The 24,365-nt window shown below is 40.6% G+C and overlaps 1 protein-coding gene across 1 annotated transcript in view; it reads right to left on the bottom strand.

Moving 5' to 3' along the window:
* Window positions 1-2,662: 2,662 nt before the first annotated feature.
* The window catches only part of LOC309551204 (vomeronasal type-2 receptor 1-like), a gene marked incomplete at both ends in the record, with an annotated part of 108,768 nt that continues 87,065 nt past the window's right edge, over window positions 2,663-24,365 (bottom strand). Inside the window, 4 exons of the mRNA XM_082251702.1 lie at window positions 2,663-3,723; window positions 13,858-13,981; window positions 19,566-19,790; window positions 21,541-22,410. Of these exons, the coding sequence (XP_082107828.1) occupies window positions 2,663-3,723; window positions 13,858-13,981; window positions 19,566-19,790; window positions 21,541-22,410 (2,280 nt within the window). The remainder of the gene's footprint in view (window positions 3,724-13,857; window positions 13,982-19,565; window positions 19,791-21,540; window positions 22,411-24,365) is intronic.

The following is a 24,365-nucleotide window of genomic DNA, read 5'->3' as shown; positions in this document are numbered from 1 at the left end:
AGATGTTTCGTAACTTTAGTAACCTCTTCACTTTTGATATTCGACTAGCATGCAAAAAAAAAAGAAAAAAAACTGGACAATCTTTAGTCCGGTTTTCGGATCATGGGTACGGGTCATGAGGGAGGATTTTTCTTTTCCCTGGAGTTTAGCTGTAAATGGTTATCCAACAAGCAGGGCCTTCTGATTCCTCCTGTATTGAATTGTATTGTAACTGTACTGTTTGCCCTAACGTTGTAAAGCGCTACACAAGTTGTTGGCGCTATATAAATCCTGTAAAATAATAATAACAAGGCTTAACAGCGGGTATTTTGTGGTATTTTTTGTCTTCAAAGTAAACCCTGTGGTTTTTTGTGATCTGCTTTGGATTATAGGTCAAACCTGTACGAAGGTTCTTGACTTCTGTCCAAGGTGATTCAAAGCAACACATCACTTCAAAACTTTTGTTATATTATAAATGTTTTAAACTGGGTCATGTTCACTTTAGCACAACAGATTTTTTGTAGACTATTGAGAGCATGGTATCTTGGGGTCATTTTTTCTATTATAAAAATGTACAATGCACATCCAACCTTCATGAGCAATGCTGTATAATGATCAGTAGAATCTATACATATACAGAATTTGTCCCAAATCAGCTTCAACAGATCACAGGACAATATGTGTAATAATGTGTATTATAGTGTTTTTTTCATATAATGAACATTCATACACATAGCTTTATCACTGAGAAAGACATTTGATGAATGATACAAATGACAGTGTGTCATCAACACTCTTTCTAAAATGTTGAAAATGATTTAATTTCAATTCTTCCCTGTGTCTAGCTAAAACCTAAAATATAAGAAGATGCATGCTTATTTCTGTGTCTATTTCCACAAAAAAAAAGTATAGGATGTTATGGTTAATTACATCAAAAATGTTTTGCATCTAATCTGATACAAATCCTAAGAATGAAAAAAAAAATGCACATTTAGTCATCATTCACACTAATACGACTTGTCAGGCGACTTGTCAGCTTGACAAGTCGCGGTCCGTCGCGGTCCGTTGTGTGGTACGGGAACTGTTCTAATAGGAGCGACACAAATCGCTCCGACTTAGAAAAAGGTTCCTGTACTACTTCGGGGCGACCTGGAGCGACTTGCATAGACATTCATTCTGTGAAGTCCGTGCAAGTCGTGCCAAAGTCGCGCTGCACGCGACTTCACAGGTCGCCCCCGAAGTCGTGCCGCTTCAGTGTGAATGCCGTGTTACCCTGTTCTGAGATACACAGGAGCTGTCACTGATGAATTCCTAAGAATACTAATTGCCTGCTTGTCTTCAGTAATATTAAGCTGGCCATACATTTTACAATTTTCTTATTTAATTCCCTTTAGATTTACCTTCAACTATGTAGTGCAAGGGCCTGCCTGATTGCATACAAATTAAAATGTTTAGGCTTGACCTCATCTTATATGGTTTTGGTAAAAATAAAGGAATGTCATACAAGAAAATTGTAAAGTGTATGGCCAGCCTTACACTTATTGATCTGGAACAACCATATGGATTAAAAAGTCAGAACTTCTGATCTGCATACTTTTTCTAAGTCAGCACCAAAGTGTCAGCATTGCAACGTTTATAGAAACAGATGTCAGCAATGCAGTACAGGTTGCTTTTAAATGGGATAAATACGTTTACAATTAAACCTTATCAAACACCTCCCTGCTTGAATCTCAAGGGGAACAAAATTAAAACTAAGCCTCAAAACATTACTACATTTTAATTATAGCACAAACACATGTAGAACACGCCTTCTTTTAAATTTTATTAATAAGAGCCAGGTAATCCAATAAAGTGTAACATACAGTACATTTGCTTGTTCATGCTCATACCTTACTGATCTCAATAATGCAAACACAGTGAAATATAAAAAGATCAGTGCTAGGTGTGCACTGCTACTACTTTTTTATTTTAAATGTCATTTCCCCTTATTTTTCTGTAAAATATATTTTATGCTTTCATTTTTATTTCCAGACCTGAAAAAAGTAAATATTTCAGAAAAAAGTTATTAATATGTTACAAAAACTCTTACATTTTATTATTTCTGTATCTTCAATGGATAGAAATATGTGTAATAAAATGGTAAAATAAATTATTTTCAGAAAGTCACAGCAGCCGATAAGAAATAAGCTCTCATTACTTCAGCAACATTTAACAGCCTAAGGGTAACATATAATGTTTTTGGGTCATTTTTTTTTTTTTTTGGTTTTTGTTAAGTTTATATATTTCTTAACTGTTACATACTTGTTTTGTACTATCTGTTTACAATCTCTGTTTTACAAATAAATATTTAATACAATATAAAGGGTTTGTAGAATTTTTGGGTCAGCCAATAAGAGATCATAGCAGGGCATAGGTGCTGACTGAAATCTCAGATTTATCCATCTGATTATGGAGGTAAAGAGGAGTTAGTACTCTGAAGCCTCATTGGAGTTCTGTAAACAAGGGGCTATTATCAGCACAGCTGACAAGTAATCATGCTAAAGCCTGGTACACACTTTTCGTTTTTTTCATTCAACCCAGCGGGCTATTGCCCACTAATGCCGCCCAATATTCAACCCGTGTGTACAGCCTTTTATGATGTGAAAAGAAGGCCAGAGCTCCACATGTGCCGTTAGTCAACTTTTTAATCATCAAGCACAACTGTGGACACAGTTGTACTGTTGATCTCGCTAGTAATGGAAGCTGATGTTGCTGGTGCACTCTTATCGTTAGTGGGGCCTTTACCACCAACAATTTCTTCTGTGTTTCTTTCTGGTTTTATGAGAATTATATACCCTTTTGGAACATAAATGCAACCAAGCAAACCAAAACTAGATGCTAAAATGGCAAAGATTTCAACAGCTACTTTGAATTTCCCTCGTGTGCTCAGGTAAGCTGGGACAAAGGAGATCCAAACAATGAAGAACACTAGCATTCCAAATGTGATAAATTTAGCCTCGTTGAAATTGTCTGGAAGTTTTCGGGCTACAAAGGACGTTATAAAGCAAAGGATAGCAAGAAAGACATCAAACCCAAACATAGAGCACAGGAATTCAATGGAACCTTCGTTACACTCAAGAATTATCTTAATGTTTTGGGATTCCATATTTTTATAAACCCAAGGTGGCTTCAGGATCAGATAAGCTGTAACTATACCGATTTCAATAATTAGACCAGTTACTGCAACTATTCTTTGATACAGTGGTTTCATGACTATCCGACAGCTCTTATCACCCTTATCAACCTTATCAACCTTTTCAACCTTATCACCCTTAATACCCTTACCACCCTTATTACCCTTCTTAACTTTAGCAGCTCGCTTTGCTAACATCAGAACAATAGTCTTGCCAAGTATACTTGAGAGGCATAAGGAAAATCCAAGAGCCAGAGTAGTTTGTCGGGCCATACATGACCATGCCACTGGTTTGCCTACAAAAAGGATAGATGTCATAAACGTACAAACCAGTGAGAATTGAATTAGAAAACTCAAAGTGCGATCATTAGCCTTGACTAATGCCGTATCCCTATAAATAGTATAGATAATAGTAAAAGCAATAACCAAGGAAGCACCAAACACAGCCAAGAATATCAGTGTGATCCCCAAAGCTTCATCTGTGTTCAGGAACTCCACCTCCTTCAAAACACACTCATTCTTTGGTGCGTTAGACCAGAAATCTGGAAGGCATGCTATACATTCTCTTGCATCTATGAAAAAAACAGTAATGAAAATGTAATTACTTCAAACATTTGGTGTAGTTATTTTCATAAATTGAGCTAGGTGATATTTCTATTTGTATATTTTTATACCCATTCACATAGGGGGGCCGGGATCTGGGGGCTCCCTTGTTACAGGGGGTGTCCAGATTCCGATAAGTCCCCTGCCCGCAGACCCCCACAACCACCGTCCAGGGTTTTCCGGAAGAGGCCCTTGTCCCCATCAACATGGGGACAAGGTGCTTTGGGGTGGGGGGGCACAGGGCCCCCCTGCCTCAAAGCACCCACCTCCACGTGTTAAAGGCGTATGGCCTGGCATGTTCCAGGAGGGTGTGGGGCAGCTCGCTCGTCCCCTCTCTTTTTCTGACCTGCCGGGCTACATCCTCAGATAAGGGTCCGGTATGGATTTTGGGGGGACCCCATGCTGATTTTTTGTGTGGGGTTCCACTTCAAAATCCATACCAGACCCAAAGGGCCTGGTATGGAACCTGGGGGGAACCCCCACGCTGTTTTCTTTCCATTTTGGCGTGGAGTTCCCCATCAAGATCCTCAGAGGGCAAGTCGCACCACGAGTTGGATCATCATGATCTGACTTGGATGCGATTTCCATTCAAATCAATGGGCTTAAAGCCGTATCAAAGACGGCTCATAGGCAACCATTGATTTTCAATAGAGGCGGCAAAACCCTGCTAAAAGCTAACGAGGCTAAACGTGCATTAACGCCAATGGAAAAAGCTACTAAAAGCACATTTTTACAGCTGCTTTTTACTGGCGTTGGTAGTGGCTCTGCAGCTCGTTTTTTTCTATTGCCCTGTGTGCATGAGGCCTTAAAGTGAACCTGTTGCTTTTCCTGTGGAGCACAGACCAACAGACTCACATAAAGTAGAAGTGAAGGGTAAACAATAACAGACTTTTAAATATTGTGCCACCATTGTTTTGATATTCAGTGCATACATTTTCTTGTAAGCCCCCGTTCACACTAAGGCGACCTGTGAGGCGACCTGGTCGCCTCACAGGTCGCCGTAGGTCGCCTTCCATAGGGAAGCTGCGGACCGTTCTAATAGGAGCGACACAAGTTGCTTCGACTTAGAAAAAGGGTCCGGAGCTTCTTTGGGGCAACCTGGAGGCGACCGCCATAGACTTCAATGTTATGAAGTCCGTGGCGGCCGCTCCGAGGTCGCGGTGCGAAGTAGCGTCGCTTGTATGTGAACGGGGCCTAAATCACAATGTGAATACCATTTTTTACAGTTTTTCTATGCAGTCACTTGTGCAGTTGGTGAGTGTGAACACTCTTCCAACCAACAATGCCTTAGAATGATGAAAGCCAATGGGATGACATCACAGCGCTTGGAAATCTGTAGTCTTGTCGGGCCTTCTCAGACAGGCACAAAAGCCTGTGCTATGCAGTCATGTGAGCACATAGAAAAACTTTAAATTCCTTCCATTTGGATGGTAGGAAAGACAGAAAGCCCTATATTTTATGACTGAATCTTACACAGGGCTTAGGACTCCATACCTGCCTCTTGAATAACCAAGAACCAGTGTTTTAATATGGGCAGTAAGACACATGTTCCACATAACTTGAAGTACTGGATATTTCTTCAATTTTGGCAGCTGAACAGAGAAGTTTTTTTTTTTTTTTTTTTTTTCTTAAAGCCCGTAGCGTGTGAAACACACTCAAAAGACTCCACCCGGTGCATAAAAAAGTGCACACACACAAAGTGAGAACACAAAAAGTGCACAGGGTGTGCGAAAACGTATGGTCTTCCCTCCGAAGAGGTAGGACCCGAAACCTCGATCCCCCGGGCATTGAAGTGGGGCATTGAAAAGAGGAAAAATATGTGAAGCTAGGGCTGGGGAGAAGGACAGTTAAATGAACCTTTGACTTTGCCCTGCATAACGGACCAATGGATAAACCTTTTGGAAAACTTTTTAGAAACATCCTATTCTGAAAGGTCAAATGCTAAAAAGGTTGCTTCCATTTCTCTATTTACACAATTGTTGTATAAGATTGGGTGTTATTATTCATGTCTATATATTTGCAGTACCTCACACTGAGAGTTGACCATCAATGAAATGTAAACTAGCAACTGTCTGTCTGGATAATTTTGCCCATTATTATTGCCTGAATGTCCTACCCCCCTTTAATATCTATGATCAAAGTAGAACTCCAGGAACACAGTTAAATACACAAAAAATGCATTCAATACACAATTCATGTTTGTTACCTATGTTATATTTGCCGAATTTTTTTAAAATTATTTATATATATATATATATATATATATATATATATATATATATATATATATATATATATATATATATATATATATAAGTTAATCTTGTTATCTACACACATCTGCCACACTACAAAGCCAGAGAAGTAACTTGTTCCTCAATTTAGCAACACAGCCTCATATGCAATGTTTGCCTCCAGTCTACTACCAGTAAGCTGAATCAATGTTGTCCAGTTAGCAGAGAAGTAATTTAGAAAGTATTAAACCTGAACCAGTTAATGGTAGTAAAAGCAAAACAGGGACACAGTCACAGTGCAAAGCATGCAGGTGTTCAAACTTCACAGTGCCTAGATCTTCAGATATGGAAAAGTCCAAATAAAGTACAAGATCCTGAAACATATAATAATGTGCTTCCTCCGAACACCAGTTCACCTCCACCGTCACTCCGTGCCACCCCGTAAGAATGGACACTCACCAGAGATAGGTTAATAAGTGCCCGTATGAACTACTTCAATGGTACAATACACCAGAGGATATGGATAAGCTGCACCTCGACTCCAATTGTCACAAACGCGTGGCCACCTTGGTTACGCCCGACGTCACGCTACAGTCTCCGGCCAGCTCAGGTACCGAACGGCGGGATATTCGTAAGTAGCGTTGGACAACCGGGACTGTTTTATGTACACGCCTGATTACATTGCAATATTGTGAGTAGCATTCTAAGGGAACGGGGTTCATGTTCCTTGTGTGATGTATGAATAAAATTTACAAAGTTATGCTATGAGTCCCCGCTCTTGTCCTTTCACCTACATGACTATGCTGGCGTGAGTTTAATTCACATTGGGACACAGAGATAATTGGAGTTGAGGTGAAGCTGATCCATATCCGTTGGTGTATTGTACCATTGAAGTAGTTCATACAGGCGCTTATTAACCTATCTCTAGTGAGTGTCCATTCTTACGGGGGTGGCACGGAGTGACGGTGGAGGTGCACTGGTGTTCGGAGGAAGCACATTATTATATGTTTGAGGATCTTGCACTTTATTTGGACTTTTACATATCTGAAGATCTAGGCACTGTGAAGTTTGAACACCTGCATGCTTTGCACTGTGACTGTGTCCCTGTTTTGCTTTTACTTTTAAGCGCTGCTAGTGTTACTTTGCTCTATATTCATTATTTGAACAAGTTACACCTCTCTTTACATACTTTGGATTTATAGCAGCAGCTGTTGATATTATCAGGTGTATTATCATATAATATTTTATGTTTAGCGCTGGGTGAGTGGGTTGTTTTTTATACATTTTCCTACTCCCGTTTTTATAGTTAATGGTAGTGTGATCCTCCTGGATGTGAAATGTGGCACAGGCAGATAAATTACAAGGTTGGCTGGAGGAAATGAAAAAATCTTTGTAAGGTAAAATATTACAGATTTATCAACTGTAACTTTTTCTGTTTGACTGAAAAGCCAGTATAATACCCAAGAATATGTGTAAAAATATTTAACAGGATAACTTTAAATCGCAAATGCATTGTTAGGTATCCAGCAGTCAACACTAACCTCTAGTGGAAAAGCAAAGGTAAGATCCAAAAAACATGTATTCCTATAAATGTTCAAGTAAGGTCTGCATGTATATCCAGTGCATTTTGGGGACTCAGTAGCACCCCCCTTTATCAGAGGGCTTGTATAAATAGTGTGCTCCTGTGTAAGGGTGAAACTGGTCCAGGTGATATACTATGTTAATATGTTTAGCTTGTGCATGGATGATCATCTGCAACAAGCAGCTAAGAACATGCATGTTAACACAAAAAAACACCAACATTTTGATTCCTTTTCCATCTAAAGGTTAAAGTGAAGATTCACCTTTTTACAAACAATGAAAAGGTAAACTAACGCACTTCATTCTCCCCAGGGGGATGGTCTTATGGAATCAAACAGGGACCTATGTTCCTAAATAAGAGGAACACAGGAGTCCTGTGTTGATTGCTGACAGAACAACGGTCTGCCATGTTTATAACGGCAGACTGCAGTTCTGTCTTCCTGGGGAGTGATCGAGGGTGCAATCGTGCCCGCCAACCCCACAGATCAGCTTCCCCTCTGTGAATCGACTGCTTCCCCGAGGTGCGATGTATGGGTACAGCGATTCGTGCAGCCGAGCCATCTATATCTGCAGCGGGTGGTCGGCAAGAGGTTAAAACCCAGCTCCGGCCAAAACAGTTTTATTTCCTTTTGATTAAAGTAAAGAACGTCAAGTTTTTTTGACATCTCAATCATGGACACAGACAAACACAGTTTTTGTGCAAGGGTGTAACGCTCATGCGTTTTTTGTTAGTGAATGGATTTGCAGCTGCAGAATTGTTACACTCAGTAGTCGTGTAGAGATTCTGTTGAACAACATATCCAACTCTCAGGACTTCATCACCGTGCACAGCCTGGTTATGCAATATACATGCACTCTATATGATGTTCCTGGAGTGATAGAATATATGATAGTATAGAGGTGAGAGACAGGCGATAGTATGGTGAGCACTCAGTATTGGTATTCAAGAGAGTGGTAGGTGATGGTAGTATGCAGATAGGTTCTAACAATCATGTATAGAAGATAGAGTAACCCAGTGCAAAGATAGTTGATGGTAGTCCCAAGAGCTCACAATCTATGCAGATGATAGGAGTTGCTTAGATAGAGATAGTCTTGATATATGCAGTAGATGATAGTGAAGTAAAGTTAGTAAGGGATCCCCTGTGGGGTACTTATCACTAGATAGTTAGCAGTAGCAAAGTCCAGTAGTAAGGAGTGATCCGGTAGCGAGATACGGGATCCGTAGCGAGGTTCCGGTTCGGTTCAGTTCAGGTAAAGGGTATAGCTGGAAGCTCCGGCAGCACAAGACAAGGTAAGCATCAAGGCACATTGAACGAACACATGTGAGTGAAAGCTGGTGGTTTAAATAGCTGTTCAGTCCGGCGCCTCATGATGATGTCAGCACTCTTAAAGGGAAACACACCTATATGTGCTTCATCTACCTAGGTAGATGGAACGCACCCGGAAATGATGTGATAGGAAGGCACTGAGAGTGCCAGGATCTTACAGTACCCCCCCCCCGTAAGGCCGGCTCCGGAAGGCCTCTAAGGCTGGTTGCCGATGTGGGAATCGGATAAGCTGGTTGCCGATATGAGAATCGGATAAGACTGGTTGCCGATATGAGAATCGGATAAGACTGGTTGCCGATGCGAGAATCGGATAAGACTGGTTGCCGATGTGAGAATCGGATAAGACTGGTTGCCGATGTGAGAATCGGATAAAACTGGTTGCAGATGTGAAAATCGGAAAAAAAATGGTTGCCGATGTGAGAATCGGATAAGACTGGTTGCCGATGCGAGAATCGGATAAAGCTGGTTGCCGATATGAGAATCGGAAAAAAACTGGTTGCCGATGTGAGAATCGGAAGGAAAAAAAAAAATTGGTTGCCGATACGAGAATCGGATAAGACTGGTTGCCGATATGAGAATCGGGGAAGAAAAAACTGGTTGCCGATATGAGAATCGGATAAGACTGGTTACCGATGCGAGAATCGGATAAAGCTGGTTGCCGATGTGAGAATCGGATAAGACTGGTTGCCGATATGAGAATCGGATAAGACTAGTTGCCGATATGAGAATCGGATAAGACTGGTTGCCGATGCGAGAATCGAATAAGACTGGTAACCGATGTGAGAATCGGATAGGACTTGTTGCCGATACGAGAATCGGATCAGGTTGGTAACCGATGTGGGAATCGGATAGGACTTGTTGCCGATACGAGAATCAGATCAGGTTGGTAACCGATGGGGGAATCGGATAGGACTTGTTGCCGATACGAGAATCGGATCAGGTTGGTAACCGATGTGAAAATCGGATCAGGTTGTCTGCTATATGAACCCCTCACTAAAATAGGACGCATAAACATCCGAAGTAGACATAGCAACCAATGCTTCTTCAAATAACCTCAGATCCTTCCTACGTACCACTGTGCCATTAGAAGCGCGTACGCAGTCAGGTGCAAGAATCTCAATGTTTTCATTGGGAGCTATAAGTGTGCTTGCCAAAATAGGAGTATCTATACCGACATCTGCCAATTTCTGGGTGTCCTTCTCTGATATAGAACGGGGACAGGGCTGGCAACAGCCTTGGCAATTTCCAGGCTGTTTTTCAGGGAAGACAGTTCGGATTCGCCTGGCCTCCATTGGGAGAGCCTTAGGCCTAGGGGGTCGGGTTGGGCAAGATGTAATGAAATGTCTCCCTTCTCCACAATAAAAACAAAGGCCACAGATTCTCCTGTGATCTTTTTTTGTAAGGACAACTTAGTATGTACGGCACCAATCTCCATAGGCTCCTCATCCATCTCTGTAGGATCAGGGTTCAAATGAGATGTGTCAGAGTGACAAGGCTGACTGTTTAAGGCAGGCTTGTACCATGACCAGGCAGGATCACCATATTCATTTGGTTTCCTTTTTTCCCTAGGTAGCCGGGGTCTGCGGTTACCTGGAGCAGGTTTAGGAGTAGATTTTTGGGAGGGGAGACACTGGGAGTGCATCGCAATTGCAAATGACTCCCAATTGTCTAGGATCGGACTTTTTTCTTGCAGTTTCTGGTATGCCCATGTTTTCATTTTGCCAGAAAGCAAATTAATGGCAGCATGAACTTTAATAAAGTCATTATGATAGGTCCTGGGTTTAAGGACAAATAGGAGCTCACAATCCATCCGAAAAAAAAGAAAAGAGGAACGGGAACCATCAAACCTGTCTGGTAGAAAGACAAGAGGTTCTGGGGGTTGAGCGGCAGTAGGCTGTGAAATACGGGCTATCTGCTGTCTCAATGTCTGATTTTCCTCTTTTACCTCAGTAAGAGCAAGTATTAATTCATTTACTTGTTGTGTTAACTGTGTCACTTGAGTGGACAATTCTGCTGAATCCATATTTTTTTTTTAAGGTTCGTTCAATCTGTAACGCTCATGCGTTTTTTGTTAGTGAATGGATTTGCAGCTGCAGAATTGTTACACTCAGTAGTCGTGTAGAGATTCAGGGGGATGGTCTTATGGAATCAAACAGGGACCTATGTTCCTAAATAAGAGGAACACAGGAGTCCTGTGTTGATTGCTGACAGAACAACGGTCTGCCATGTTTATAACGGCAGACTGCAGTTCTGTCTTCCTGGGGAGTGATCGAGGGTGCAATCGTGCCCGCCAACCCCACAGATCAGCTTCCCCTCTGTGAATCGACTGCTTCCCCGAGGTGCGATGTATGGGTACAGCGATTCGTGCAGCCGAGCCATCTATATCTGCAGCGGGTGGTCGGCAAGAGGTTAAAACCCAGCTCCGGCCAAAACAGTTTTATTTCCTTTTGATTAAAGTAAAGAACGTCAAGTTTTTTTGACATCTCAATCATGGACACAGACAAACACAGTTTTTGTGCAAGGGTGTAACGCTCATGCGTTTTTTGTTAGTGAATGGATTTGCAGCTGCAGAATTGTTACACTCAGTAGTCGTGTAGAGATTCTGTTGAACAACATATCCAACTCTCAGGACTTCATCACCGTGCACAGCCTGGTTATGCAATATACATGCACTCTATATGATGTTCCTGGAGTGATAGAATATATGATAGTATAGAGGTGAGAGACAGGCGATAGTATGGTGAGCACTCAGTAATAGTATTCAAGAGAGTGGTAGGTGATGGTAGTATGCAGATAGGTTCTAACAATCATGTATAGAAGATAGAGTAACCCAGTGCAAAGATAGTTGATGGTAGTCCCAAGAGCTCACAATCTATGCAGATGATAGGAGTTGCTTAGATAGAGATAGTCTTGATATATGCAGTAGATGATAGTGAAGTAAAGTTAGTAAGGGATCCCCTGTGGGGTACTTATCACTAGATAGTTAGCAGTAGCAAAGTCCAGTAGTAAGGAGTGATCCGGTAGCGAGATACGGGATCCGTAGCGAGGTTCCGGTTCGGTTCAGTTCAGGTAAAGGGTATAGCTGGAAGCTCCGGCAGCACAAGACAAGGTAAGCATCAAGGCACATTGAACGAACACATGTGAGTGAAAGCTGGTGGTTTAAATAGCTGTTCAGTCCGGCGCCTCATGATGATGTCAGCACTCTTAAAGGGAAACACACCTATATGTGCTTCATCTACCTAGGTAGATGGAACGCACCCGGAAATGATGTGATAGGAAGGCACTGAGAGTGCCAGGATCTTACAAAGGGTTAAAACAGAAATCGTAACACCTATACATGTAGCGCTAATCCTGCAGGAGCCGCTTAAGTATGATAGGTTCTGTACTCTGCTTCTCAACCCCAAGAACAAGCTCCGCCCCTCTGGCACACCTGGCAATAGTGTAAAAACACACATTATGATAAAACACAGAAATGTCTTTACTGTAAGGTTTCTGGGCAAAAATAACAGACAGTAAAAGTGTGTTCTTGAGTGACTTAGCAATCACAGAGAATAAGAGCAATATTACTCAATGTATTATATCATACTGATTCTAGGGAATTCCACATCCATGAACTACCCCAGAAGCAGAGACAAGCACTTAAACAACAATATATCACAATATAACAGTTTAGCACAAGCTGGGTTACCTCTACTTAAATTGGCGGTATGAGTCCAGGCAGGAGGAGAGCAGAAGAATGACTTTCTCCTATGTTAGACTTCTCTCTTGTCTCCCCTGACACCACAGGCCCAACTACAAACACTGTACCTAATTCAGTGCTTAGTGACTTAACTCCCAAGTCAGACTACACTGAACATACACTACATATACAGAGCCCTGAGTATGAGTGTGCGTGCCCGTATGGCACCAATTACTTCAGTCCCTTGGAAGAAAGATGAGGCCTTGTATCTTCGGCTAGCTACTTTAGTTGATGCACTTAGAACTCCTGCTTAGCAAAAATGTATGTGGTATGCTGACAGTATCTAGATAGCAAGGCAGACACTTTGACTGCTTAACAGGGCTTCAATAAGACCCAGGTTCTGGCAAGTGAGAGCAAAGTGAAATAACTATGTCTGTGTGCAGTGTCCTTGTTTCCTGCAAATGGGCAAGTGCCCTCTCACCAATCTTGCAGTGAGGGCCCAAACGAATATCCTGGAACAGGCAGGCTCTTCTGGTAACCTGACTGTTCACCTCACACTGGAGCGATTCAGACAGCCGATGCAGGTGCGTCAGCCAATGAGGATGCAGTGGGAGGGAGCAGAACAAAATTGAGTCACTGTCTTATGAGGAGAAGATGGGGAGGAAATCCCCAGCAGATGCTGGCAGGCAATGTATCCCTTCAGTAAGAGCCTTGGTCCGCCTGGCATGGCGTGGGAGATACAAAACACCCGCTACATACAGAATTTAAAAAAAAATTTGTTTTTAAAGCCCAACCCCAGGCAAATTAAAAATTATCCCCCTGCAGTGGGACAGTGCCCACACTTCAAGTGTTAATTGCTCGTTTGTGTCTAGGGAAACCAAAAAAAAAGATTTACACTCGATCTTCCACTCCCCCCTCAACTAGACCTGCCCCCACAGTGTCTGTATCCCCACGTTCCACCAGTCTAGGGTCCCGAAGCCACCAAGACGTGAGGATGCTGAAGGACAGTTCACTGTTGGATTGTGGGCCGGTGGAGCAGGGATCAGGTAATTTAAACTGTTTGGCCTTTCACCTTGACAAAATGAGTAATTAACCTCTATAGTGCAGGCACAGCCCCACCGCAAGTGGCCATTTTAACATTGCCTGGAGTTGGACTTTAAAGATTATTGTTTAAAATGCTAAATTCCCCCCCAAAAAAAGGACTGGGATAATTTTTTTCAGAATAGCAAACCTGATTGCATTTCTCTGATTTTTATCATAATAAAGGAAAAAGTGTGTTACCTGTTTCATTAGTAATTTCTCCATCCGCACATGCAATGCAGTCAAAGCAGCACACCGGCTCTCCTTGTTTAATGCCTTTCCTTGATCCTGGGATACAGCTGATGCTACAAACCGACTGGGGAGACTAGAGAAATGTGCATAAATAACGTCAATGATGTTTGTTGTATATGTATCATTCATCTGTATTTTCTTTTTCATTTAAAGCCTAATTTTAGCTAAAAACGCAAACAGAAAAATCTGCACATAGGCCATAACTTACAGTTAATATGATGTATTCCTTGTGTTGTTTCTTCTTGCTTTAGAATAAATCTTTATATTTATAAACTACAGCTCCCATAAATGACACAGGATCTCAGAATGGGGGATGGATTGATGATTACTAGCTCCTCCCCTGTGGGAGGGGGGAGAGGGGAGGAAGATTTCCCTAAAACAGGAAGAATCAACAAAAGAGACAAATCATACTTCCTGTAAGTTATGTCCCTTGTGCTGATTTTCCTGTTTGCATTTTTAGCAAGAGTGTAATGGCCCAGAGGGTAGTAAAGACTTTGCCTTTGACTTCTCAGGTGGATGGAGCTCTGCTTGCTCACCTCCTGGTTGGGGAGGGAACACTGGTATGTTTGGCTGCCGCTCCTCACACCAGCTACAATTTTACAATTAATTATTTTCTTTTCAACTTTTTCACTTTTTCCTAAATTCTGACTTAAAATTCTGAAACTCCGACTACTAGGATTGCTTTATTGGATTTTTAGATTCCCTAGATTGAGTTCTCTTATTTCTCCGTTCTCTGGGATTGTTTCTCTATAAGTGACGGCTCCCTGTTTCACAATCAGCCCCAGCTTGCTGCTTACTCACCTATTAATCTTTACTTGAACTCTTTCCCTGCCCTGCACTAGAACTCTTTTCTTGCATAGCGCTGTGAATAACTGGACAATTATTTTCTCTACTGTACACAGATCTCTCAATCATGCTGCTGAGGCACACTGCACTGCAGCTCCTGCAACTAAAACAGAACTATTCCTTGGCTAAAGGCGATTTTACAACCAAAGAGATACATGCATAGTGGCACAGGACGCCGTCTCCTCCCTTCAAGTACCTATGCTGTCTCAATCCCTGTTTGTCAGCGCAAGGCTGCAAGACCATCTCGGACTGGCGTGGACCTCAAAAGCCTACTTTTACTGACATGCCTTGGCTTCACTCTGATTCCCATGGATCCTCCAAGGAAGGCCAGATCAGCGCTCTTAAACACTTGCTCCACTAATAACAAGGCTTTATTTATATTGGACTTTTTTGCAGATAATAAGTTGAACTTTCTGTGTTTACCTGAATCCTGGCACAAACACAATGATGGCATCCTTTTCAACCAACTCACCCTTCCGGGGTGTGGATTGTTTGACCTCCCACGTCTCTCGGGCAAAGGTGGAGGTATAATTGTTATTTACAACTTGCTCTACAGTTTATTCCATGTTAATGTACCCTCTATTTCTTCTTTTGAATGCCTTGTTCAATGTCTGTGTTCCCCACTCTTCTGTTGTTGGTACTGTTTATCGACCACCCAAGACTTTGTAGAGCCTTCTTAGGTAAGTTGATGATTTTCTTTCATTTTTTTTGCCTTAGTTTTAAGAGAATCCTTATCCTTGGGGATTTTAATATACACACTGAATCAGAGTCTTCCAGGTCAGCTAAAAAAAATTCTGGCTTTGTCTGGATGCTTTGACCAAACTCAATTTGTTTACACCCCCAAGCATATCAAAGGACACACCCTGGACCTTATCATTGCTAATTGTTGTCTTGTCTCTGACTGCTCTTCCCTTGACTTAGGACTATCTGAACACCTAGCTATTCTTTTCATTCTGGAATTAGCTGTTTTTAACACTTGTCTCTATCTGTAAATGAACACAAATGGGCTTTTATTAATCAGCCTAAATTTGAAAATTTTGTTACTTGTTCCCTATCCTGTATCCCCTTCTCTGACACCCTTGTTGGTAAAAAAAAGATGCCCTTATTCATTTGCTTACATCTTCCCATGACACCTTTGCCCCATTAAAAACTTGAACCTTCTCATATACCCATCCCGACCAGTGATGTGGTTATACCGAGATGATGCCTGCTGGTAGTGTTTTTTTGAGCGGCTGGATTGCATTCTGAAACTTTCTTGGGCTCTCCCATCCCACCAGGAGACCTGAGCAACCAGCTATTACATCCGTCGGTTGGTTGGAGAGCCGAACAAAGCCGGGATCAGCTTTGATCGGCTATGGTAACCTGGAAGTGATGACCTGACATCTCTTCCAGTTTACCTGGATGTCAACTGAGCCATTTTTAAAAATTAAAAGGATTTGAAAACTTGGTGTTTGAATGCTTATAAGGGCAGAGGATGGATTTGGGATCTTATTGGGTTATCTTATTGGGATCTTATTTTATAAGAAAAATGATCATTTTTGTTGGGGTTCTGGACATGCTACAGAGCTGAAACTCCACAGGGACACTTTTTAGACCCCCCAGACACTAAATCCAAAAAAGTCATGCCTGCCTCAAAAAAAGCCAGGTAAATGCCTGCAAGAAAAAAAGCCAGGTGGAGAGAAGCCGTATTAATGTTCTAATAAAAATTATAAGAAAAATGATATTTTTTTGGGGGTTCTGGACATGCTACAGAGCTGTAACTTCACAGGGACACTTTTTAGACCCCCCCAGACACTAAATCCAAAAAAGTCATGCCTGCCTCAAAAAAAGCCAGGTAAATGCCTGCAAGAAAAAAAGCCAGGTGGAGAGAAGCCGTATTAATGTTCTAATAAAAATTATAAGAAAAATGATATTTTTTTGGGGGTTCTGGACATGCTACAGAGCTGTAACTTCACAGGGACACTTTTTAGACCCCCCCAGACACTAAATCCAAAAAAAGTCATGCCTGCCTAAAAAAAATGCCCGATAAATGCCTGCAAGAAAAAAAGCCAGGTGGAGAGAAGCCGTATTAATGTTCTAATAAAAATTATAAGAAAAATTATAATTTTTTGGGGGTTCTGGACATGCTACAGAGCTGAAACTTCACAGGGACACTTTTTAGACCCCCCAGACACTAAATCCAAAAAAAGTCATGCCTGCCTCAAAAAAAGCCAGGTAAATGCCTGCAAGAAAAAAAGCCAGGTGGAGAGAAGCCATATTAATGTTCTAATAAAAATTATAAGAAAAATGATAATTTTTTTGGGTTCTGGACATTCTACAGAGCTGAAACTTCACAAGTACACTTTTTAGACCCCCCCCCCCCAGACACTAATCCAAAAAAAGTCATGCCTGCCTCCAAAAATGCCCGATAAATGCCTGCAAGAAAAACGGCCAGGTGGAGAGGAGCCATATTCCTGTTGTAATAAAAATTATAAGAAAAATGCTCTTTTTTTCTTGTTCAATACCATTTTTATGGAAAGTCGGATCACAAGTCATGTCAATTAAGATAAGGAGGTGACTCCCTTTTGAAGTATATGGGGCAGGTCGGATCACAGGTCACCTCAAAGTAGTACAGGACCCTTTTCTGAAGTCGGAGCGACTTCAGTAGTGCCAATTAAGACGGCACTGATTTATTAACATTGCTTTTGTTATGTAAAGCGACCTGGGGCGACACAAGTCGCCTCATAAGTCGCCCTAGTGTGAATGGGCTCTTAAAAGGAGCTATATAAAATAAAGTACATTATTATTACTATTATTGTAAATGAACTGATAAAACACAACTGCCCTGGCTTTTCACATGTTTAGTTTGAGGCTATTATACCATCAGCCATATAAATTCTGCCAGCAGAGGAACAAGATAAATTACCAGGATGAAAATTATTGCAATTCAGAAGACATGGTGTAATTTTTAGTTATTAACATTCCTCTTTATTTTTGGGAGCAGACCCCTGCTGCAGACCCCTGTTTATAGTATTACAGAGTGGTCTATTACTATTAATTAACAACGGGGCCTTCATCTCACTTTTGCTTACATTGCTGGGATTTTCTTGTATGTATTTTAATCTTACAAATATTTAATAAAATTAATTTTAATATATATGTACAGGTATGTATGCTATGGTGGGTATTTAAAATTGAATTCTGTATACAGATTTTTATATATATTATGTATCATGTCTGCCTTAGTTATCTTTCGTTAAAGAGCCACATGATACCTCTAACTGGACTCTTTGGTTATCTGAACAGAGATGGTGGGGAGAGGTGGGAAGTAGGGGTTTTAAGTCACTCCTCTAACACATTCAGTTGCATGTGTAAATAGCAGTATGAGCTATTCAGCTTTCTAACAAAAAAAAAAAGGCTCTTTTCAACAAAGCACATAAACAGATACATACAGTATGTGAAAGTGGGATTAGAGCTGTATTAGTTAGTTGACCATTTTGGAGGGCAATTTCTCTTAATGCTACATGAAAAAATTATAAAAATGTTAGCAGTTTCTGTGAACTTTCAGTGACGATGTACTACAGCCATGGCCAAAAGTTTTGAGAATAACATAAATAATAATTTTCACAAAGTCTGATGCTTTAGTGTTTTTAGATCTTTTTGTGAGATGTTACTATGATATACTGAAATATAATTACAAGCATTTCATTAGAGTCAAAGGCTTTTATTGACAATTACTTTAAGTTTATGCAAAGAGTCAATATTTGCAGTGTTGACCTTTCTTTTTCAATACCTCTGCAATTCACCCTGGCATGCTATCAATCAACTTCTGGGCCACATCCTGACTGATGGCAGCCCATTCTTGCATAATCAGAGCTTGGAGTTTGTCAGAATTTGTGGGTTTTTTTTTTTGTTCTCCCGCCTCTTAAATATTGGCCACAAGTTCTCAATGGGATTAAGGTCTAGGGAGTTTCCTGGCCATGGACCCAAAATGATGATGTTTTGTTCCCCAAATTTCCATCATGCTGGAAAAGGCATTTTTTGTCACCAAACTTTTCTTGGATGCATAGAAGTTGCTCTTGGGGGGATGTTTTTGTGTCATTTTTTATTCATGGCTGTGGTCTCAGGCAAAATTGTGAGTGAGCTCACTCCCTTGGTTGAGAAGCAGCCCTGCACATGAAAGGTCTCAGGATGCTTTACTGTTTGCATGACAAATGACTGATGGTAGCGCCCACCTTTTCTTTTCTAGACAAGGTTTTCTGGATGCCCCAAACAATCGGAAAGGGGATTCATCAGAGAAAAAGACTTTGCTCCAGTCCTCAGCAGTCCAATCCCTGTACCTTTTGCAGAATATTAGTCTGTCTCTGAAGGTTTTTTTTCTGAAGAGAAGTGGCTTCTTTGCTGCCCTTCTTGACACCAGGCCATACTCCAAAAGTCTTCACCTCACTGTGCATGCAGATGCCCTCACACCTGCCTGTTGCCATTCCTGAGCAAGCTCTGCACTGGTCGTGCCCCGATCCCACAGCTGAGATGGTCCTGGCACATGCTAGACTTTTTTGGATGCCCAGAAGCCTTCACAAATGCAGTGGAAATGTTTTTTTATAAGATTAAGTTCATTTTGATGGCAAAGAGGGACTTTGCAATTAATTGCAATTTACATTGCATTCTGGAGTATATGCAAATTGCCATCATAAAAACTGAGGCAGCGGACTTTGTGAAAAATTAATATTTGTGTCATTCTCAAAGCTTTTGGTCAAGGCTGTATATATAGAAAATGCAGACTAAAATATGTTTCTTGGCAATCTATTTTTTTTAATATTGATAACACCTACCTGGCTATTTGGTGTATTCCAAAATATTGAGCTGTTATCTATTTTGAGCTCACTACGTCCTGCAGAAGCTTTGTAATGTCCTATTTTAACAAATGATAGAGTATTATTATCGTGCCTCTGCCAATTTAAAATATCGTAATAGCCATCCACATCTCCTGCGTCATCAAATCTGAGAGATTCATTTGTGAAGACTGAAAATTTGGTGTTCTTCAAATAGTACATAAGCTGTAGAAAAGCAGAAAAAATGAAAATAAACCCTATGGAGATGAAAGAAGGCAAAAGTTATATTTTCCCTCAGTAAAACTAACTTTTCTGGTGTAAATCTTAATGTAAAAATATTTAAATTCACTGAGGAGATCCTTACATTGCTGGAATTGTATAGTATGTACCAAGCATGCCTCACGAACTAATAGCTATGTATGTAGGCTTATTCAGTAGTGCTAAAGACAATATGTACAGCACCCAAATAAAGCACTATCCTAGACCTCACAGAATATCAGGGACCCACAAAAGAAGTAAAATTTATTTCAGCTGCCAGCATCTTTCTCCTCTTTAAACTTTTTTTTAGCAATAAAAAGCATCTATTATCATCTTTCACCTTTTTTTACTGTTACTCTGCCTCTTATTTTCTTTGATGCTATCCAGGTTCTGGTCTCAAGCTGAACATTTTATTCATTGAGGACCTCCAAGTATGCCCAAAATCATTGCTTACCCTATTCTGAGAAAAGCACTGTACCTCACTGAAATGCAATCTTTTTTAAAATGGCAGTTGGCTGGTGTCTGCCAACAAACTCTGTACACGTTTCAACTCAAAGCATTTCCCTCAAGAAACACCTATGCAGAATACCCTAAATTCACAAATCACCCTTTTCTGGAGAAAATATTACATCGAACTGAGGTGGAGGCCACTGTATCTTTTACAGTGATTACCTTTGTCATCATATGACCTCCATCGAACCAACCCATAATGGTAGTCATCATATGACCGCCATTGAACCAACCCATAATGGTCACTAGTCCACAGGGAAGTAGGTGGGGTGGGAAGGGGGGGAAGAAGTGGGAAGGTGGAGAGCATAGTGTAATGGGGATAACTGGGAAATTACCCACAAGATATCTCGACGGCACACAAGGGGCAAAATGCAGCCATGTGCTAGTAATGTTATTATTTATTATTAAGTAGAGCAAAGCCTAAAAGCTGTAAAATGTAAAAACTAAAAATTACATTAACCCCAAGCAACCTATTCACTTTAGTTTAACTAAAGAGAGTTTCAATTAGTTTTTTTTCCATGCACAGCTTTATTATTCTGCATTATGGCTTTCTGGTTAAGTGAAATATTATGATAATTTGCTTACCCAGAAAGCCATAATGCAGATATCTGGTTCATTTTTAAAATAATAGAACACTAATAAGTAATTTTGCCCTTAATCATACATAAACTATAATATCAGAGCATAGTTAAAGTATATATTAAATCAAAAACTTTTGGGTAAAGAAGGAACTAGTTTTAATCCCTGACCATTTTACTTTGTCTGTCTGTATCCCTTTAGAGAAATTTCCCTTTACTTCCTGTCCTGTAGACACAACAGGAAAAGACGGGAAGTCACTCCAAAGTAAGGAAAACCCCTCATATACTGTTGTCACTAGAAAAAGTATGCCTATTGGAAGATTTCGGTTCTATTTCTGTTCTGATGGCAACACAAAATTTTAGACTTTTTATCATTTTAAATCTTAGTAAAAAGAGGCTCTTAGGACAATAAAGAGAATACACTCTGACAGTCAAGACTATTCTTTCCCAACAGAGACTTGCATCATAGGACAGGCCCCAGTCATGTACCAAGCATGGTCAGTGTTATATTTGACCATTGATGTGAGCCCCCTTTCCCCAATCTTCAAAAATTACTTTCTGAAAATTTTTACACTACTCTGACTTCCATCTCAAAATATTCATGAGTATCAAATCTACAGAACACTTACCTGCCATGGCTCAAAATCAAGCAAATTTGCACATTCATGACCAGGAAAAGGCCCTGACCCTTTAACGCATATATCTAAATCATGGAGAGCATTAGCAATGGTGTACACAGCTTTATAAACACTGTATGTGATCCGAAGCTCTGACACATCCTTGTATGTGTTAGAAATATCAGAAAGTTTCTCTTTTCCAGTGCATAGCTTTGGAGAAATATTTCTTTTTCGACCTGCAACAATTGCTTCTATAGTGATATTGGTATAAAAGGCTGCTCTCTGGGTGGGCCAGGTACAGTTAAAGGCCTCTTCCCAGAACTCATAGACTAGGTCATCAGTGCCAGTGCCATGTTCTGGATGTATGTCCATGAGGAAATCTTCAAATCCTGGTATTTCTGCTCTATTGATTGCAAAACCAATTGTTCCTCCAAGAAATGAGAAATACTGTGGCTTAGCTATCAGAGCTGATGTAGTCCAGGCCTCACTTGCGATATATGTTTTTCCAGTGATATTGGTTTCTGCTAGGGCTTCCATTAATGGACTAAGATCAATGTCTGAAGAAAAGATGACAATGACATTGGCTGATGATTGACGTATTGTTTTAACAATAGTATCTATCGTTTCTTTGTTGTAGATCCGAGGAAGTGTTTCAGAAAAAGCAATACACACGCCATGTTTTTCTACCTCTTCTTTGAAAACTTTGATACCATATTTGCCGTAGTCATCATCTGCTGCTATTGTACCCACCCATGTCCATCCAAAATATGTTACTAGATCAGCAAAGCCTTTGGACTGGGCTAAATCACTGGGTATAGTGCGCAGAAAGGATGGAAACTGAAATTTATCACTGAGCACAGAGCAGGAGGAAGCGTATCCCACCTGTAAAAAAAAATAGAAAATTCTTAGTTTTGCATTATGCTACCTTAAGCATGCTTAGTAGACATGGGAACTAGATGCAGACATGCATGTGTGTATGAAGGCTTGCAGTGCACCAAGGGTTTTATAGCACTCCTTACTAGATAGGCAAAGACACCTGAGAGCCAATGGCAATGACATGATGTACAACCAATTTTGCTGACACTAAACTCACATGTTTATAAAAATAAATGCAAAATGTCTAAATATAGGTAAAATTTACCTTTTATCTCTCTTTTTCTTTGTTTCATCTCTCAATTGAAGCGTGTACAGAGTGGTGCATTGAAAGCACCTTTAAAATGTACATTTTTTAAAGAGTACATTTTCCCAAAATGTTTTTAATATAGATGGATCGTTTTTAAGGTATAAGCACTATTGGTGTTTTTTCTTTGCATATGCCATCTGATGGAAGGAGACACAGATCACTTACACTTTAGCCCTAGAGAAGCTAAAAAGCTTCTTTTGACCAAACTAAAGTGTGAGGTCACACAGCAAGGTGAGAGCATACCCATAACAGGGAAGCACGAGGGTGGTGATACACTAATAAAGACCATTCTTCTGCCGTGTCCAGCATTTATGTCAGCATGTTTTGCAGGATTTGAGCTATATTGTAAGTTGATTGGAGTTGTTCTTTCCCCCTGCTATAACCATTATACCACATTGGTATTTCTTTGATATACGTGTTTTTTTGCAGATATGCATCATATTGCTCCTGATGAAGTGGAATACAGTCCACAGAAACGCGTTGAGCCTACTTTGATGCAGTTCTATGATTTATGTGTATCTACAGTCATACTACTTTACTGTGTGCAACAATGTATTAAATTGTGATACTGGAATATGTATATTAGCTCATATCTTTCTATTTATTACCGAGATTTTTATCTTGATTATATGTCTTATGTACCATTATTGCAACAATAAATATGCCATTATGTTTTTACTCTAACGACCGTATCACACGCCTCATTTAAAGTCTCAAACTTTTCTTGTTTCCAATTTCCAATAGGGATGTAGGTGCTTGGTCCAGTATCTTGTGCCTCATTTAAAGTCCCAAAATTATCCCCTTCAGAGTCGGTTCACACTATGGAGACACGACTTTGGGGCGGCTTGCACTGACTTCACATAATGGAAGTCAATGCAAGTCGCTCCGACTTCGGCCAAAAGTAGTGCAGGAACCTTTTTCTAAGTCGGAGCGACCCGAGTCGCTCCTATTAGAACGGTTCCAAGTCGCCTGACAAGTCGGAGTAGTGTGAATTGGCACTTAGTCACTAATAAAGACCATTAGAGAACTACAAGCAGCAAATTTTGGTGGATGGCAGTATAGCTTTGAATATTATCACCGGATTTAAAATAATGACTGCACTATTATATGTGATATATATCACTGTATCTGCAAGGACACAGGTTTTTTTATTTACTGGGTATTTCATAAAAATGCTTTAAATCAGTTTTATTATTTATTGGATACACAAAAAGAGGATGTATGTTTAAATCATTGTTTAAGGTTCACTAGCGTGGCACATTGATTTAATTGGTACAAGCGAGTGATCAGCCCTTGATGCAGGCAGTGTTTGTCCAGAGACGATCACTTGCATGTGAGGGCTGCATGAGCAATTATATGTGAATGGGCATGTTAGTTGAGGGAACTAGCTGCCTCCTATTGTTTTCAATGGCGTTGCCTCTCGCAGCTAATTGCAGGAACCCTCACTGGGCCCCTTTCACACGGGCTTTCCAATCAGGTCCGCTGTGAGTTTTTCAGGCGGACCTGATCGGATGCTTCATGTACCTCTATGGAGCAGCGGATGTTAGCGGTGACATCTCTGCTGAAACCCGCTGCTCTCCGATGCGGTCCGTGAAATCCAGACAGATGGAAACCCTATTTTCCATCCGTCTGGAGGATCGGATTGGATTAAAAC

The sequence above is a fragment of the Pelophylax lessonae genome (genome assembly GCF_965119305.1).
Source record: "Pelophylax lessonae genome assembly, chromosome: 3".
NCBI lineage: Eukaryota > Metazoa > Chordata > Amphibia > Anura > Ranidae > Pelophylax > Pelophylax lessonae.
Note: the sequence above shows the minus strand (reverse complement) of the source record. Positions and strands in the feature narration are given on the sequence as shown.